Genomic DNA, 17,016 nt, shown 5'->3' with positions numbered 1-17,016 from the left:
CACAGACTTCCAATGGTGCTTGAAAAAGATGAGCTGTCTTTGACAGTCACACCATACAAAAAGACTTCAAGAAAGTACATCAGGAACAGAAATCAGAAGCTAAAAGCAAATCTTGGCAGCAACAGAGGTTACCAAGTAGTTTTGAGTAAAGAAACATTCATTAGCATCAACAGAGACTTGATGAAAAAGGAGAAAGAAAAGTATGATATAAAATTATGAGGATGAAATAAACCATAAAGGCATATACACAGGCACAATGCCATGGTGTAAATAAAATCACAGCTTTCAGTTTGATGAGTGAAAACAAGGTAAGTCTAATGGCTCCTAAAAGACTTAAGCATCACCTTCTAGGAACATCCCTTGGGAAATGAATGCAGCCAGACTGCTCCCATTTATTCCTATGTCCAAAGGTCAGTAATCAACACCTGCACTCCCAGATCATCACCTGCAAGTTGTGAAGGGCATAGAGCTGTACACAAGACCAAGCGCTCTGAAGACCTGAATGATCTGGGCAGGAGGGGCCAATCACCTTGACTGTCAGCCCCAAGTCAGGAACGGTAAGACCTTGGCTATGTTGTGGCTTAATTAGAAAGAATCCCATTGCCTTTCTTTCCTGATGAAGGTCGTGATCATTTCAGGTAAAGACTCAATTCTTCCCCATTGGCTTTCATAAATCACAATCTGCATGGATCCAATTTTACAACAGATCTAGAATTTCTTTAAAGACTTTGATCTACGCTTTGGCCAGAGAACATGCAGGTAGTATTTCCAATTATCAGCCTTCCTGAAGAGAAAAAATCCCAAATCTGCAAATGAATCAGAAGCTTCTTCACTATGAGATAGCTAATTTCATAACCTCTATTCAGTGAAAGGATCTCCTTGCCATCATATTAATCTGATATAAAATATAAGAATTTTGTAATTTCCTTTACTTGTCAGAGAATAATCTTCCTAAGATGGTATGTTCATCTTACTGTAACCCCCTTACTTACAATTAATTTTATACAGGATGTTTGTTCACCAAGTTGAAATCTTAAGAATGGAATGAGAAAAATAATATCTAGAATATGCTCTAGCATTGACTAGAGTATTATTTCAAAAATTTCTCCAAACCCATCAAACATCCAATAAACCAGCCCACTGTGAAGCCTTGCAGTTTTTTAAAGCAGAGAATAAATCCCGAATCACGGCCCAGAAATCTCTGTGGAAATGCAACAACAGGTTATGGCACTGCATTTCTGCAATGCTCTAAAATAAACATAGTTCAAATAACTACCCAAACAAGCCCATGTTCTGTGACAGGTTAGGTATGCTGAATCTTCAAAACATAGATTGCCTTTTTATACAGTCACAGACAAATCAGAAGAATAAAATCCCAAATGGCATTGAGAAAATGAGCAGGGATTTTCTCAGTGTCTCTTTTAATACAGGACCAAGGAACTTAAAATTAATCACCAAGAGGCAAGTTCAAAAAAGCCAAGTAATTTTACCTTATTCAACCCCCACTAAGCTGCTGAATCCTTATGTCCCAGGATATCCTGAAATTTTATTTTTCATATACAAAAACTTTTAAAATTATCTGAACTAAGTTATGGAAATTATTCTACCAACTTTTTTTTTACAATTACAAAGGCATAAACTTCTGTTTAAGAACTCCCTGAACTGCAGATCACTGAGAGCTGGAAGAACAAGCTGGAAAAACATTTTATATTTCTGTGATCCCATATTTCTTCACTGTCACCAACTAGCAACTAGACGCCAGATGGGGTTAGACAGCCTCAAGCCTCATTCTGTACGGCTGCTTGGTGGTAGTTCTTGTTTCTGATCATTGAAACTTCCAGTTCCATCCAAATGCTTCATCTATTACTTGTTCATCAAAATGAACTAAAAAGGATGTATTTTTTCACATTTACTTATATGTGGTGGGATTTTTCCCTCTCCACAGTATTTTTGTGTTTATTTTGGAACTGTTTGGTAGAGTCATGGAATATATCATCCCACAGACTCCCCTATTTCATGGCTTGTTGGCTTCTGCAGTGGGCTGTAACAGCCACAGATGGGTAACATGAAAGATACTTTTGGGTATCTATGGAAACAAATAGCTGAAGTCTGCCTCAGGGTCTTCTCTTCAGATCCTTCCCCCAGACTAGGAAGGGGCAGGGAATCTCCCCCAGTCTCAAATATGGAGAGGAGAGAAATGTGGCAGCAGGTGCTGGGAATGGAAATAGAGCTGAGGTAGGTGAAATTCAGAAATGAAAGAAAAGAGAGAGCAGGACTAAGAGGAAAAGCAAATACAGATGAAGAGCAAGACTGTGTCCTTGCTATAGCCTGATTCTTATGAAGCCTGTTTAGTAGGCTCCACTGGTATGCTGTACCTTAACTAGTTTCATGCATTTCCTAGCTCACTGGTCTCTATCATCTGTTTGCACGAGGGTCTGTGTGGATGTGCAGGTTGATGTGAAAGGAAAAGGAAACCCAGAAAAACCAGTTTTGTTTGTTTAGTCTTGCCAAGCTGATCCTTGAAATGTCATGCTAAATTACAAGTGAATAACTTTTGTTTTAAGAATATCAACACACTTTTTGTCAAAGCTCACTGAGTTTCACAAAGGGGACTTCAGAGAATATTTCAACAAAAAATCTATTTCAGTAAACAAACTTACCCATTCTAATGATTTCATCCAATTCCATCAAGACAAATTTTAGCACGTGCATGTTGTCTTTGGACGCTGCTTTATTTACTCTGCAGTTATTGAGATTTAATAAAAGCTTTGGGTAAAAAGCAAAACCTCCAGCTGGCTGTTCAAATCCACAAGGCAGCAGACACTCTACTGTCCTGCTGCTGAAAGCCAGAAGAGTACTATTACAGAAAGCTCTCCCCAGTTCCCAAACATGGCTACTTGTCTTCCTAAGCTCCTGTTCTCTTTTCATAGCTACAGACACCACATTCCATCTGGCTATGCCAGGCTGTATGACACCTCCTGATCTCATGTAAATCTTGTATGACCAGACACAGCTCAGCAACTTACTCAGCTTTCAAAATAATGTGTACTATGGGTATTTGCCATATGCAGATGACCTGTGAAAAGGTCCACGCTAATTTCTTAGGAATAAGGAGTCAATGAGAATTCCAGTGCCAGCACATCTCAGCTGAAGACTCCAATGCTATACACAGTTAACATTTATTGCACATGGACATTCACACTCTAGGTGGGTAAAATAATCATTGGAGCAAAGGAATTTGTCATCATGTACCTCAGTCATTCACCATCTGATACTTAGTGCAATGTTTAAACTCCTTGAACACATTCAAATCAAAATGGAAAAAAAGCCATTGAATTATTATCTTAAACAAACAGTTTAAGTACAACGTTTGGCCACCCTGCAAGAGTGTACCTGCCTAAAATTAAGGCCAGAAGAGCTAAAATTTGGATCAGCAAATTGGCTTTTAGTACATAAATACAGCATCATCTTAAATTCTGCTGTATCACACCCTGTCATGTTAGGCTTCATGTGAGAGAAAGAGTAGACTGCTGATTTTCCTGGGAGACACAACATATCATTTACATTCTAGATTGGTGGAGATAGTGCTTTTCAGCCAGCACCAACACACATACAAAGAGAAATGTATGGGAGGTGTCTGTGCACACTTGTGCATGTGCCGGTGTGTTTACAGAGAAACACCAGACAAGAAGAGAAAACCAGCAAGCATATCTCTCCCAGAAGTGGGGACAGCACCAAGAATTCTTTGAGTATTTGTCCAAGTTCCTAATGGTTTCACATCTGAGGAATTATGTGTCCCTCATCAAATCATCCAGGGAACTACAGGCCCACCAATTTCACCTCAGTTCCTGGGAAGTTGATAGAGCAGTTAATCCTAGGCACATTAAGGATAAGAAAATCATCATGAGTAGACAACCAGGAGAAAAGTCATGCCTGACCAACTTGACAAACTTCTAAGATGAAGTAGATCTACCTGACCTGGTAGATGAGGGAAGAGCAGTGGATATTTTCTACCTGGACTCCAGTAAAGCCTTTGATGCTGCCTCCTGTTAAGATCTTCATAGAGGAGCTGTTGATACAGGGAATGGATGAGCAGACAGTGAGGTGGATTGAAAACTGTCCAGGTCCAGAGGCTGGTTATCAGTGAGACAAATTCTAGTTGGATGCCAGTGATTAGCAGTGGGCCACAGGGGTCAGTACTGGATCCTGTTTAAGATCTTCATTAATGACCTGGATGATGGGGCAGACTGTACCTTCAGCAAGTTTGTAGGTGACACACCTGGAGCACTCAGGGGGCATCTTATGAATGTAATAGCTGAAGGGAGGGTCCAAAGACAAATGAGCTGGGCTTCTTTTCACTGGTGGCTAGCAACAGAACCAGAGGTAATGGGCACTAGTTGAAACATAGGAAGATGAGGATACATATTTTCACTTGTGACAGTGACGAAGCACTGGCACAGGTTACCCAGGGAGTATCCAGAATCCTCCCTCTTACAGATACTCAAAAACACAGTCCTGGGCAACTGGCCCTAGGTGTCCTCACCTGATCAGCACATGGACCATGAGATCTCTAGAGGTCCCTTTCAACCGCACCAATTCTGTGTCCAGGAAACAAAATCCCCCAAAACTAAACAAAACAGGAAAACCACAATTAAAAAAAAAAAAAAAGGAAAACCCAAATTAAAAAAAAAAAAAAAGGAAAACCCAAATTAAAAAAAAAAAAAAAGGAAAACCCAAATTAAAAAAAAAAAAAAAGGAAAACCCAAATTAAAAAAAAAAAAAAAGGAAAACCCAAATTAAAAAAAAAAAAAAAGGAAAACCCAAATTAAAAAAAAAAAAAAAGGAAAACCCAAATTAAAAAAAAAAAAAAAGGAAAACCCAAATTAAAAAAAAAAAAAATCAAGAAGAATACTTAGATGTCATTTCCAATCTCTGGAAACTGCATCTACCCACTCTACAAGAGCATCAACACATTTTCATTCTATATTTACATGTGTGGGTGGCATAATTTACACAAACACACACATATGCACACACAGAACTGCAGAACTGAAAAAAAAATATTTCCTCAGCAACAGGCTGACATATTTTATCAAAATTATCCCAGAGACAAATGTGCACGGATTACTCACTTCTAGGGATTGTCTGCACCTGTAGAGCGACTCCCTCATATCCCAGGGTCTCTAAGTTCATGCACAGTGCAACCCCATCAGCCTAAGCCCACATGCTTCAGCTGCATCTGGCCCAGGAGCAGCTGTGCAGCCAGCCCTCAGTACTTTCCATGGATTTCAAAAGCACTTATATGCAAGAGCACAACCTACACAGACCTGTATATCGGACTCCACGCAACCAGAGAATGTGATCAGTATGTATATTTCAGTAATACTTTATCTTGCTACAGCATGTTTGGATCTCCAAGGGGTTTAAGGTATCTGGAAATTCAAGATCATTTCATGAAGGCACTAAATCCACACTCCTCAGTTCTACTCCTTTTTTTGGGTTGCCATTTAGTGACTCACTTCACTGGTAACTAGATTTTAGGTTTTTTTAATTATTACCTTGTCTGTTTTTTCAGGTCTTGCTGGATCATTGATTGCCATCAGCAGAAGATTCCTCCAGCCAAATTATGTCTTCAGCTATACCTGAGTGACTCTACTCAATTTAGCTCAGCAAATGGAACTTAATTAAAAATTCTGTTAGGAATGTGCTGGCCAGAAAAGACTCATCACATCAGAGTGGTTTTCGCTTTGCAGCACTGATAGGAACACGAACTAATAAAAACTTTTTCTTCATACTAAAATGAATGGCCTGGACTCTCACTAGACAGTAGGAGCAAATGATGTATGATGAGAATTGTATCAGTGGGTAGATCTGTTCAGCAAGAATTACTCTATTCAGACAATCACTTTCCAAATTAAAAACCACATCAAATAGCAGGAATCTCCATTACTACATCAGAATATATAATTTTAATCTACTTACCCTGCCAAAGACAAACTGGCTGTGAAATGCACACAAAGTTATTTGGAGAACTGAAACAGCACAAAAGTTTTCATTCTGTCCATTCCAAATGGGCATTTCATTTATTTTGACCTTTAATCCATTGCTTGGTTAATTTCTACTATTTGTGTGATTACACACAGTGCAGCTAAATGCTTCTTTCTACACAGATACCTAAAATTACCTTTTTTTAGGCTAACTATTATATCACCCTAAATGTCAATACATGGACACACTGATTTTGTAGCACTAAAACAATGGCGAGAGTTTTATTTCTATTTACAGTCTGGTTTTCTACCAGGGATACGTCTAGTGGTTCCACAAGAGCAAACTAAGAAAAGAAGAAGAATACCATCAAAAAACCCTTAACTTTCCTAGGCTGGTGCTGGACTGCACTGGAAAAATTTCAGAGGTCCACAGGTCAAAACGATTGGAATAAATTGAACAAAATCCTCAAAGTCTGACAAACTTGGCTGAAAATGCTAAATTAAAAGACCCCTAAATTTAAGATTTTGCTTTCTGCATATGCTCACCATTATTTTTTTTATCTTTTCATAGATAACACAATCCTATGCTGAATGCTAAAACTCTTGAAAACAGACAGACGGATATGCACTCAAAATTAACTGGATTTAATACATTCGTAATTTTCTCTACATACTTTCTATTCTCTTTTTAAAGTCACAGCTTTTAGCTTGATTAAGCGCAAACACTCAACTATAACTTTTAAGTAAAATAACCAACATGACATCATTAAAAGTATTACATTCCATTCTATATTCTATATTTACAATTTTAATTTCTTTAAGACATCCTGTTTCCAGTTATGAAAGAAATCATTTCCATGATCAGGCAAAATAACACAAAGCAGGATTTTAATCAAACATGCAATCTGCAATACAAGGCAAATTGATAAGGCAAATACATTAGTTTTACTAACTTCAACAATGAATCCAACTGTAATGCTCAAAATTTGCAAATCAAGCTACTCTGCCACCAAATCCCTTGCCAAGTAATAATAAATCCTCCACTCTTCCACAGTATTCCTCTTCTTTATATTGTAATGCCTGGCGGTCACTATCATTATCTCTGCTATTATATAGCTTTTATGAAAAAAGAAGCCCTAAAGAAAAAAGTTTTATGATGCTTCATTCTTTATTCATCTCAATTTTTAATCTGACTCCAAAGAGAAGTTTAAAGTTTCTGATTCAAAGTATGTTAGGGTTAATGGAAAATCTCCCTTCACTCTTACAAGATTATGCCACAGGCTTCAAATTGTTTCTTCTCTTTATTGTTCTTGCTATTTCAATTTTGCCTCAGTTTGTCTATGCCATCCGAAGGTGCCAGAAGAATCAATTTTATTTTATTAAACACTCACCTCAAACCACTGGCCATGCGACTGCATTTTAAGGATGACACAAGGATCTGGTTTTGAGAGGGCATCCCTGTCTGATATGCCTTTGCATGTGACTCGCAACTCCACTTTAGTCAGGCATGGGCTGTTAAAAATTCCCAAGGTATTGGCTGCTGATTCATAGATGTTGCTCATTTTCTTCATTCCTTGTTCTGCAAGAAAGAAAAGCTCTATTAAAGATGGTGCACACACAGTACAGCCCCTCGTTCCACACAGACGCCAATGCAAAGTTCTGCTAGACAATAACTGTGAACGAGAGCCAGAGACTGAGGGGAAAGAATAAAATCAAAGGAATCCCTATAGAACAAAGAAATAATCATCTCATATGTTTATAAGCCAAGTTTAGAACAAAATTTTCCACCATGCCTCTGAACTCTGGGGGTGAACTGTGACCTCAACTTCCAGCTCTGTTCCTGCTTATAGAGCCACATTTCCCCAGGCCAAAGGATAGATACACAGCATGGTAACTTCAAATTTCTTATGATAACACCTTAACAAGGGTAAACTAAATTTGTTCAGCACACCTCCAATCTGCTTTTATTTCTCTCTATTCCTTCTAAAGAGTATGCACAAAAGTTTCTTACACAAACTTTTGGCATAAATGCCATAGAAGGACCGTTTCATACCAACCTTAAATTCCAAAATACATTTCACTGTTTCCACACATACTGCAGAAGATTACCTGCCTCCATTCCTAAGCAAGTAGCCAAGACTGATGTTCTAAACAGAAGGGCAGAATATTTATGTTGGCATGTTTTGTTGTTATGGAGTGTTTGCTCTTTTGGGTCAAGAATCAGAGTTACATGAACACAGATGGCTGGAATAACAGGGACCTCCAACCCTTACTTCACTGTGAACACCACCACCAATCTTGTAGCAAGAATTTCTCTCAAGAGAAGCAACAAAAATATTTTAACACAGAGCTTACCAAAAATCCCTATATGGCCATTTTTGCATCAATAAAGAATATGGGAACACTCTAATTTGCACATTTGTTCCAAGCTTCAGCCTGACCCTTTAAAAATCTGCTTCCTAATGCCTGGACTACTGCCTTCATCATCTTACCTCATACATAACAGCCACAAAGTATGAATTTCATACTTCTAGAGGGCAGATTTGTCTTGCCAGTTAATCAGCAAGCCTTTTTTGTGTTCTGTTTCAAATCTTTTCACTGTCTCTTCCACAACATCCTGTTCTCAGAGGTTAATGATTTTTGAGAACTGTTTTGATAAAAGTTAAATTTCAAGATATGGAAATGAAAGTAAAGTTTTCTTTCCCCAAATCTTCCAAGTTAAAAATAAACTCAAAACCCACAAAATCACACCCATCCAGTTTTTCTATGAATTAGAAAGGTAAAATTAGAAAGGTATTTCTCAATTCAGAGTAAGAGGAGTTGGCAATTTAGTGCTAATCTCTAATACATACAGACAAATTTCAGGTACGTAAGTCTGAATGATGAGGCAGATTATCTGCTCCCCCGGCAGAAGGGATAAAATCTTGTTAACAACTTACAATTTTTCAAATCTATACAACAACTTACTGACCATTGATCTGCTGTGAATACCACATTCAGACAGACCTGAAGTGAGCCCAAGTGGACCCCAACCACTCTCTGAAGCGCAGGCTCTACAGGCATATTTGAAATGTGGCCACACCACAAACATAGTGCCTGACACCCTAAGATCAAAACAGTCACCTTCAGCCCCTCCCAGTTACTTGTAAATATTGTCTAAACTACTGTTCCTTGGATTTACTGCAAGGAAAGAAACATAACTGAGAAAACAGGCAAAACTAAAGAAGATATGGAAAAGGTAATGCTATCAGGCTATGTTATAAAGCAAGGGACTGGAGAGACTGTTGTCTAATTATTCATCATTTTATAATCCCATCTCCTTCAGAAAGCTGCTCAACAAGCTCATCCCACAGATTTACAAGACATTTTTACATGTTGCCCTTTCCAAATTGAAAACCATTCGAAAATTGGGTTAATTCTGTCTCATGCACATCATACATCATTAATAAAATGTCATCCTTTGTGCAGAAATAGGCTGGTGATTTAATTAAACTGGATGATTTCAACACTGAAGAGAAGAGGAAAAAGTAGCAGAGTGAGGGGGAGAGATGTATTTTTCTTCCTCCTACAATAATTATACACTGGTTTTTCAGAACAGCGGGTAAGTACAAAAATTATATTTCTTTTTATCACTACAACTATTATTTCAGCTTTTGCAAGTTCTAAATTTATCAATGGAAAAGATCAAGTCACAGCCTTATTCTTTTGTCTCATTATATTCTTCCTTTAATATAATCACCAGCTTGGGCTGTTGTGCTGATGTCACATCAGGAAGCTGGAGGCCTGGAAAATAGATTTTGAGCCTACTGAAAGTGGCTAAAAAAGGTATTATTTTGCACAAACATAGACATAGATTGCGTAAGAAGTTTTTTTTCAATTAACTACATACATTATTGATGGAGGAAAAAATTATTCATTTTTCTTTGCTACAAACTCTTTCTTTTTCAGTTCTTTAGAACCTTGTTATTCCTTAAATCTCCACATGGCTTCAATATTCACAGAACATGAGCTGTACCCATTAGAGGAAAGCAATGGCACAGATACAAAAAGTGAGATAAGTGATAGGTCACATATTACTGAAGTTTTCATTTCATTGTTGCATACATTCTCTCTCATTTCCTCTGGAAATTTTCCTCTGGAAAACAGGTAAGCGGTGGATCATATGCTTCCCACACAAACTTATTAGCCAGTGCTAAACTGAACTGAATGGGGAAGCAAAACCAGGCCTTTTGTTTTCACCTCTCCGTGGTGAAACATCAAGAAGTAACAGCTGGAAAAAAATTCAAAGTGCACTACGCTGAAATTGAAATGTAATAGGTTACAAAAAAAACCCAAACCAATGAAACCCCCCAAAAACCCCCCAAAGAATGTGTCACATACAAAGAAAAGGTGAGAACCGTGAAGACAGGTCTCTGTCTCCACTCTCTCAAACATATTCTGTACCTGGCATACTTAGAGCTCATTTACTAGAAATTAAAATGCTCTTTTGACCTTTTCAAAGAGATTGATGGCTCAAAGGGATCTTATTGATATATATGATGAGATGGGAAATTAAGGACATGAAGCCAAATTCTTCTCAGTAGCGCCCAGAGACAGGACAAGAGGCAACTGGCACAAACTGAAATGCAGGAAATTCTGATTAAAGAAAAGGAAACTTTTTACTATAAGTTTGGTTGAACACTGATACATGCTTCTTGCAGAACTTGTAAAGTCTTCATCCTTAGAGACACCCAAAACTTGTTGGGACATGGCACCCAAAACTTGTCAGGGCATGGCCCTACTTTAAGCAGAGCAACCTACTTTAAGCAGTGACTTAGAATAGATGATCTGTAGAAGTGATTTCCAACCTCTTCTACTCTGTAACTATGCAGAAAACAAATTGTAAACTTTTTAGGGTACAGACTGTGATACGCTGTTGAGTACTAATCAATTATTTGGGTCCCTTGGCTCCAAAGCCATGCAGAAAATCAAAATAAATACATAAGCCCGGCATTTCTGGTACAAAGTAGTGCTACAAAGGCTCCCACCTGTAGGTATTTCATGAAAAGCAACAGTACACGAGTTCAGAAAATTGTGCCTGCCTAGATACGATTATGATTGGATTACGATGAAAATCAGTATTACACATTTGACAGCTACATCTTTCTCTGTTCAGGGGGACGAAATAACTTAAAAATGTTCCGTCGCCTAGTGCCTGCAGAAGTTAGGATCTTTGTGACGTAGAACACAAGCAGTACATGCCTGTCTCTGGGATCTAGAAGACTTGAATTCAGCTCACACAGTCAGATCCACCCTGTTACAAAAAGGTAAGCCACACAACCTCTCCACAAACTCATAACCAGGCTCCTTAGATTCAACATGAAATAAATCCAAGTTTCTATCTGAATTCAGATTTCAAGTTTTCTCCTCTGCCCACAGTGTCATTTTGCTCTCCTACACACACAATGTCCAAAGAGCTTTTCTGAAAGCTGTCTGGGTGAAAAATGAAGAGGTGGCTCTCTGCAGCACCTTGCGAAGAATCAGGGAAACATTCACACTCAGCCTCACCTTCAGTTCAGGTAATAAGTGAGCAGCAAATAAGAAAGATGCTGAGATTAAAAGAAGTAGCCAGTGTGCTTTGCATTTAGAAAAAGGTCTTGTTATTCAGAAACCTGTATTCCAGACCAAACTACATGCAAATGAATTTGGGGGTTGCAGGTTTCCCGTCACCATATGTTGAGAACTGTGTCTGAATTATTTTATTGGCACTTTGGTGATGAAATGAAAATGACCTAATAGCATCTGCCTGCTTCTACAGAAGTAAACAGCAAGAGTCTGCTCCTGGAAAGGTAAATTATGTTTGCAGTTATGTGCACATGGTGGGAAACACCAATAGTAGAGTTACATTACATAAGAGCTGTGAGTAATTGCCTCCAAAAGAGAGCAGGCCTAAAACCACTGGATGTTGTGGCACTAGCTGCTCCCTACATATTTATACTTATAAATTATATATGGGAGAAACATTTAGTATTCAAAACGTAAGAACAGCTTAACTGTCTAGACAGGAAGCTTTGTACCTACAGTTTCTGGATCTTCCAGGGTTTAAAGTCTAATAAAAGGAAATATGAAACCCAAGTCTACAGTTATAAGCTTAAAATTAATAGAACTCAGTTAAACAAAATACAGTAAGAGCAATATTTATAGAAAAGGCTGAAATTCTGTTGGGCATTCAGGAAGAATAGTTTTTAAAAGCTCCTCTGTTTAGTGACTTGTTCAGCTCCAGCAGAATGTAGGCCATGGACCCCCTCAGGGAATGACAGTAATTGAGGTAAGTAATCACTTTTCTTTAAGAAATTTTATGTAATTGGGAATTCCCAGTCTCTAGTAATTACTGTATCAGCTGTTGGCACTAAAGCTTCCTTGGTTGTGAAAAGCAAATCCATTCCTTCACATTCAGCTGTAAATAAGCTTTGTACAAATGAGGAAAGGTGGGAATTCATCAGGAGTTCCTGATTCAGCAAGTTCATTAAATAAATATTCCATGTGCTTAATCAGGAGCTCACTAAGACGCCTGGCTTGCCCAGGTCTGAACAGAGACCCCAGCATGACAGGGAAAGCTGATCTATCTTTATTATGATATGTATTAAGGTTTTTTCATTATGTCTAATCTTTGTTGTTGCTGTGGCCATTGCCTTGGCCTTTCTCTGTGCATCTCTGGAAACTTCTCAAGAACAATCAGTGCTATCTTAAAACGTAGTCATTCAATAACTTATCTTTGACCATGTTCCTAGACCCCTGGTTATCAGCCATATCTCAAATCACTCACAAGACTTTCCTGTTGGCATTAAAAAATTATCCTGGTCAACATCAACTACATTATAAATTGCTACAGAACTTTAAATGATCATAGATAATATAGACATAATTCCAGCTGCCAAAATTAATTTGAAAATGAATTACTATGTAATGAAAAGTCAGTAAGTTAGCTAGATCCCTCCACAGGATAGTCTGTGCAATTAAAAATACAATTTTTCCTCCTTCACTTTGATTATCTGACAACTATTAACAAAAATTTATTTAAAGTTACACCTACCAGAGTTTGATAAAGGCCTTTGAAAAATGAGCAGTAAACTCAGTAAGGAAGGGGGATCTGGAGAATCCAAAGCAATGCTATTGTGAACAATGAGACAGGTATGATAATGCAAGTAATCTATTTGGACAGTAGGGGAGAAGGTTCAGAACAAAGTGCCAGCAGTGTAAACGGAAATATACACACACTGACAGTTCAAAGGGACTCATTACCATGGAACCAACTGTTTCAATTATAAGGGAAGAAGGGAAAGTCACTGGAAAGAAACTGAGACATCTAATGCATGACAAAACACTGTACAAAAGTGTGATGCACCTATACCAGTAACCCCATTTCAGTTAAGAGAGGGAAAATCCCCAAGATAACTGGAGCACTGGGAGATGCTTGAATGTGCCCAGATCAGGATGCTCTGAGTGGCTCCCACTGAAGTCAGACTCACTATAATGCAAAGCACCTAAAGAGTCAGTGCTAAAACACATATATTCTATTGTCCTCTACTGGAAGAGCAAATCTAGGACTTGTCCTGGGTCCTCCAGCATGTACCTAATGCCATCAGTCACCTCTTACTTCACAGAGCTCCCACTGTCTTCCTTCTTACAATGCTGTAAAATATGCAGGGGAAGAGAAATGAAAAATTCACTAATATAAAAACCAGAAGACTGGACGAATACAAGACCAAAATAACCTTCCTGGGGATAAATGCAGACAACTTCCCTACTAGAAAGCACTATCAATGCTTATTACTGGAAAAGTACCAGAGATTTTTTTCACAGAATTAGCCAAAGTCTGCTTCATCTACATTCACTGGATTTGTACCAGACACAAGGAGTCTGCCTCTCCCGCAGCAAGGCTGGCTCACAGGCTGGCTTCAGAGGGTGTGTATCCAGTCTTGTTTATGAAATGACACCTTCTAAGACAGTGTGTTGGTTTAGTATGGTAACAGAATGTATTTTATTTGGAACAGTGTAGAAGCTAGAGAGAAAACAGACTGGCTCATCGGTATGCTGACACACAGGAACATACACAACTGTCCTCTTATCCACAGTCTTGTTTCCTTAAATATGCCCGTCCAAAGCCTTCACTTGCAACTCAATATTGTCAAGCGAAAACATTAAATAGTCCCAGTGTTCCTCTTCCAAATCATGAAAATGGCATATTTTACCTCAGAAAACATTAATAAAAATGGCTTTGTTCTTAATTTCATTTCTATTTCCAAAACCATTAGAACTGTTCTACAGCCCTTTCTCACAATTATAAAAGTTAAAAAAGTATTTTAAAAGCAAGATAAATAAATGCCTGCAAAGTTCACACTGTTCTATACCATGACTCCCTGAGCTGATGATTTACAAGCAGGACTGAATAATATGAATTCCCAGTAAAATTCAGGCTGCCACAAGTAAATGATTTGCCTGCTGGTTTGGGTATTGGTTCTCAAGAGTCTGGAGTACTACTTTTGAGATGATAATACCTGAAGCTGGGAATGCAGGGATTAAGCATCAATACATGGAAAAAAGCTCAGGACCACTGAATCACTTCAAACACCACACTGAGTGGTTACACACACACAAAAACCAAACCTAATCTATGCAAGTGGATTGTGAATGTAAGTGACACGTAAGCCTAGTAAATCAGAGAAATGTAATTTAATCTCTCTAATCCACAATTTCAAAGCTACTACCATGTGATACTTATTTGACTGCTTACCACTAAAAGCCATTACAATTTTCTTAGGCTTGCCATTTCAGTCTGCTGCTTTCACTAAGTGATATATCAAATGAAACACAGAAACAAAAGTATATTCACTCCAAGGATATGTGTTTGCTGCTTTTTTTAAAATTGGTTCTCCCAATTAGGTATTAGAGTGGAAAATAAAAGTGTCTTAGCAAGAAATGAAGCTTTACAACATAGTTACTTATCCACAAATCTTAAATAATTGGATATTTTGCTATACTTCAAAGAAAGATAAGCCTGGAACAAAATCAAATAATCCCAGCACTCTAAGGTGTAGCAGTCAAAATTCCGGTATCAAATAAATCCAACTGAGAGCCTTCAGAATATGTTTGAGGCAAAATAATTCTTGAAATAATTAGACAACTCTGAACAACAAGAAAGATGTATAGTCTACTACATTAATCCTTGCCTTATCATCTGCACTTGCATAAAATACATTTGAAATTACAATTACCCTTTATCCACCATGCAAAAGCACACTATTAGCTAGAGGAGAATCATAGAACTGTTTACATTGAAAAGACCCTTAAGATCACCGAGTCCAACCATTAATCCAGCACTGCCAAGTCCACCACTAATCCATGTCCCTAAGCATCACATGTACACATCTTTTAAGTACTTGCAAGGATGCTAAATCAACCACTTCCCTGGGCAGCCTGTTCCAGTGCTTTACAACCCTTTTGGTGAAGAATTTTTCTCCTAATATCCAATCTAAACCTCCCCTAGTGCAACTTGAGGCCTTTTCCTCTCGTCATATTGCTCGTTACTTGGGAGTGAAGCAGCAAGTTGTGTTCCTCAGCTATACTCAATTACACCAGAGTATGTATATAAACACATGCAATGCCTGGAAGAGTTTATCCATTTACAGATGTAACATATTGCAAACAGCTAATTTTCCTCAACAGATGGCTATAGTGGCTCTTCCTGCAGCATAAACATGATTCTACAAGAGAAGTTGCCTCCTGCTCCTGATCCAAAGACAGGCACATCAAGAGCAGTGAGGGAGGACCTCCCATTTACTGTTTAGTTACTGCATTTGGAATACAACCAGAAGGTCTACCTGCTGTAGGTTGGCTCAGAGCTTCCTAGCAGTGTGAGAAAAACTGAATTTATCGATTAAACAGGAGTGCTCCTGGGGCCACAATGAGCCCAAAACTGGGACAGAGCTTTAAAGTCAAGTTGGTCTGTCAGGTAGAGCGGGAGGAGAAGAAAGGGAGCAGTGGATAGTGCTGCAAGCAGTTGCTCTCTCACTTCATAGTTGCTCCCCCTACATGCTCAACCCCTTTTTCAGCAACAAGCAGAACTCCTATGGCCTCCCAGGACTCTGACAGACAAGGAGCAAACTGCCCACCCTCAGGAGGGTGCTGGGTAATGAACACCTTTACGTGATGGCTGGAGCCAGCCCTGAGTTCTTTCCCTTCGCAACATAGGTTTAGGGACAACACACTTTGTACCACTAGTTTAAGTTAGACTCTGAGCCTTTCTTGCCTTGTCATTTACTTACTATTTTCTTTCCAAGATCCTTGATCAAATATTTGAAGAGTCACCCATGAGACTTAGGCCAAGCACACATTGCTACTGTCTCAGCTAAATCAGCAAGGGATACAATCACATTGCAGCTCCAACTGCAGGCATGAGAAAAGCTGTGACAGCCAAATTATATCTATATGGAGAGTGTGTTAATTTCTTTCCTAGATTAATTTCTACTAGCTTATTCTGACTTTCCTCTAGGAAGCTATATCCTACTCCATATTGGGAGTGTTTTGCAATCTCAGTCCCACCATACCATGAGAGATTCAGTCTCCAAATAAGCCAGTTGATATTTTTGGTATCAAATTGATTCACAAAAGAATTGCAGCATGCTCTCGGCAAAAAGTCCTACCAGTGCCAAATGTACCGCTGGTGCCAGTGCCGGGCCATTCCTCTGCTGGCGTGTTCATGTTTCCCAGGATCTGTGCTCTACTGAGCTACCAAAGATGGGTCTTAACGTGTCGGGACACAGCGCAGCCCCACAGAGATCCTAACCTGGGCCCTGGAAGCAACAGAGCTCTGTCAGCAATGTTATAGTAGACCTACATCCTTCTGACGCAGTGCCAAGACTTTGGCTAAACAACACTTTCAAAAACAAGCTCTAGAAATCCAAGCCACCAAGAATTTTCAAGTGTTTCTCTCCCTCAGGAATTCTTGAGATGTGAGAAATACCTGTGTTGTCAACAATAAAGATGAGAA

General features: G+C 38.7%; 1 protein-coding gene across 1 annotated transcript in view; it reads right to left on the bottom strand.

The window, feature by feature from the left end:
• CPNE4 (copine 4) overlaps positions 1 to 16,814 on the bottom strand; it is a 188,893-nt gene extending 172,079 nt beyond the window's left edge. The window contains exons 1-2 of the mRNA XM_008633911.2: positions 16,670 to 16,814; positions 7,379 to 7,566 (exon numbers count right to left, since the gene is read on the bottom strand). Coding sequence (XP_008632133.1) covers positions 7,379 to 7,566; positions 16,670 to 16,727 — 246 coding nt within the window. The 5' untranslated portion in view covers positions 16,728 to 16,814. The remainder of the gene's footprint in view (positions 1 to 7,378; positions 7,567 to 16,669) is intronic.
• Positions 16,815 to 17,016: the final 202 nt, after the last annotated feature.

Source organism: Corvus brachyrhynchos, unplaced genomic scaffold (assembly GCF_000691975.1).
Source record: "Corvus brachyrhynchos isolate BGI_N302 unplaced genomic scaffold, ASM69197v1 scaffold94, whole genome shotgun sequence".
Taxonomy (NCBI): Eukaryota; Metazoa; Chordata; class Aves; order Passeriformes; family Corvidae; genus Corvus; species Corvus brachyrhynchos.
This window is presented reverse-complemented; position numbering and strand designations above follow the sequence as displayed.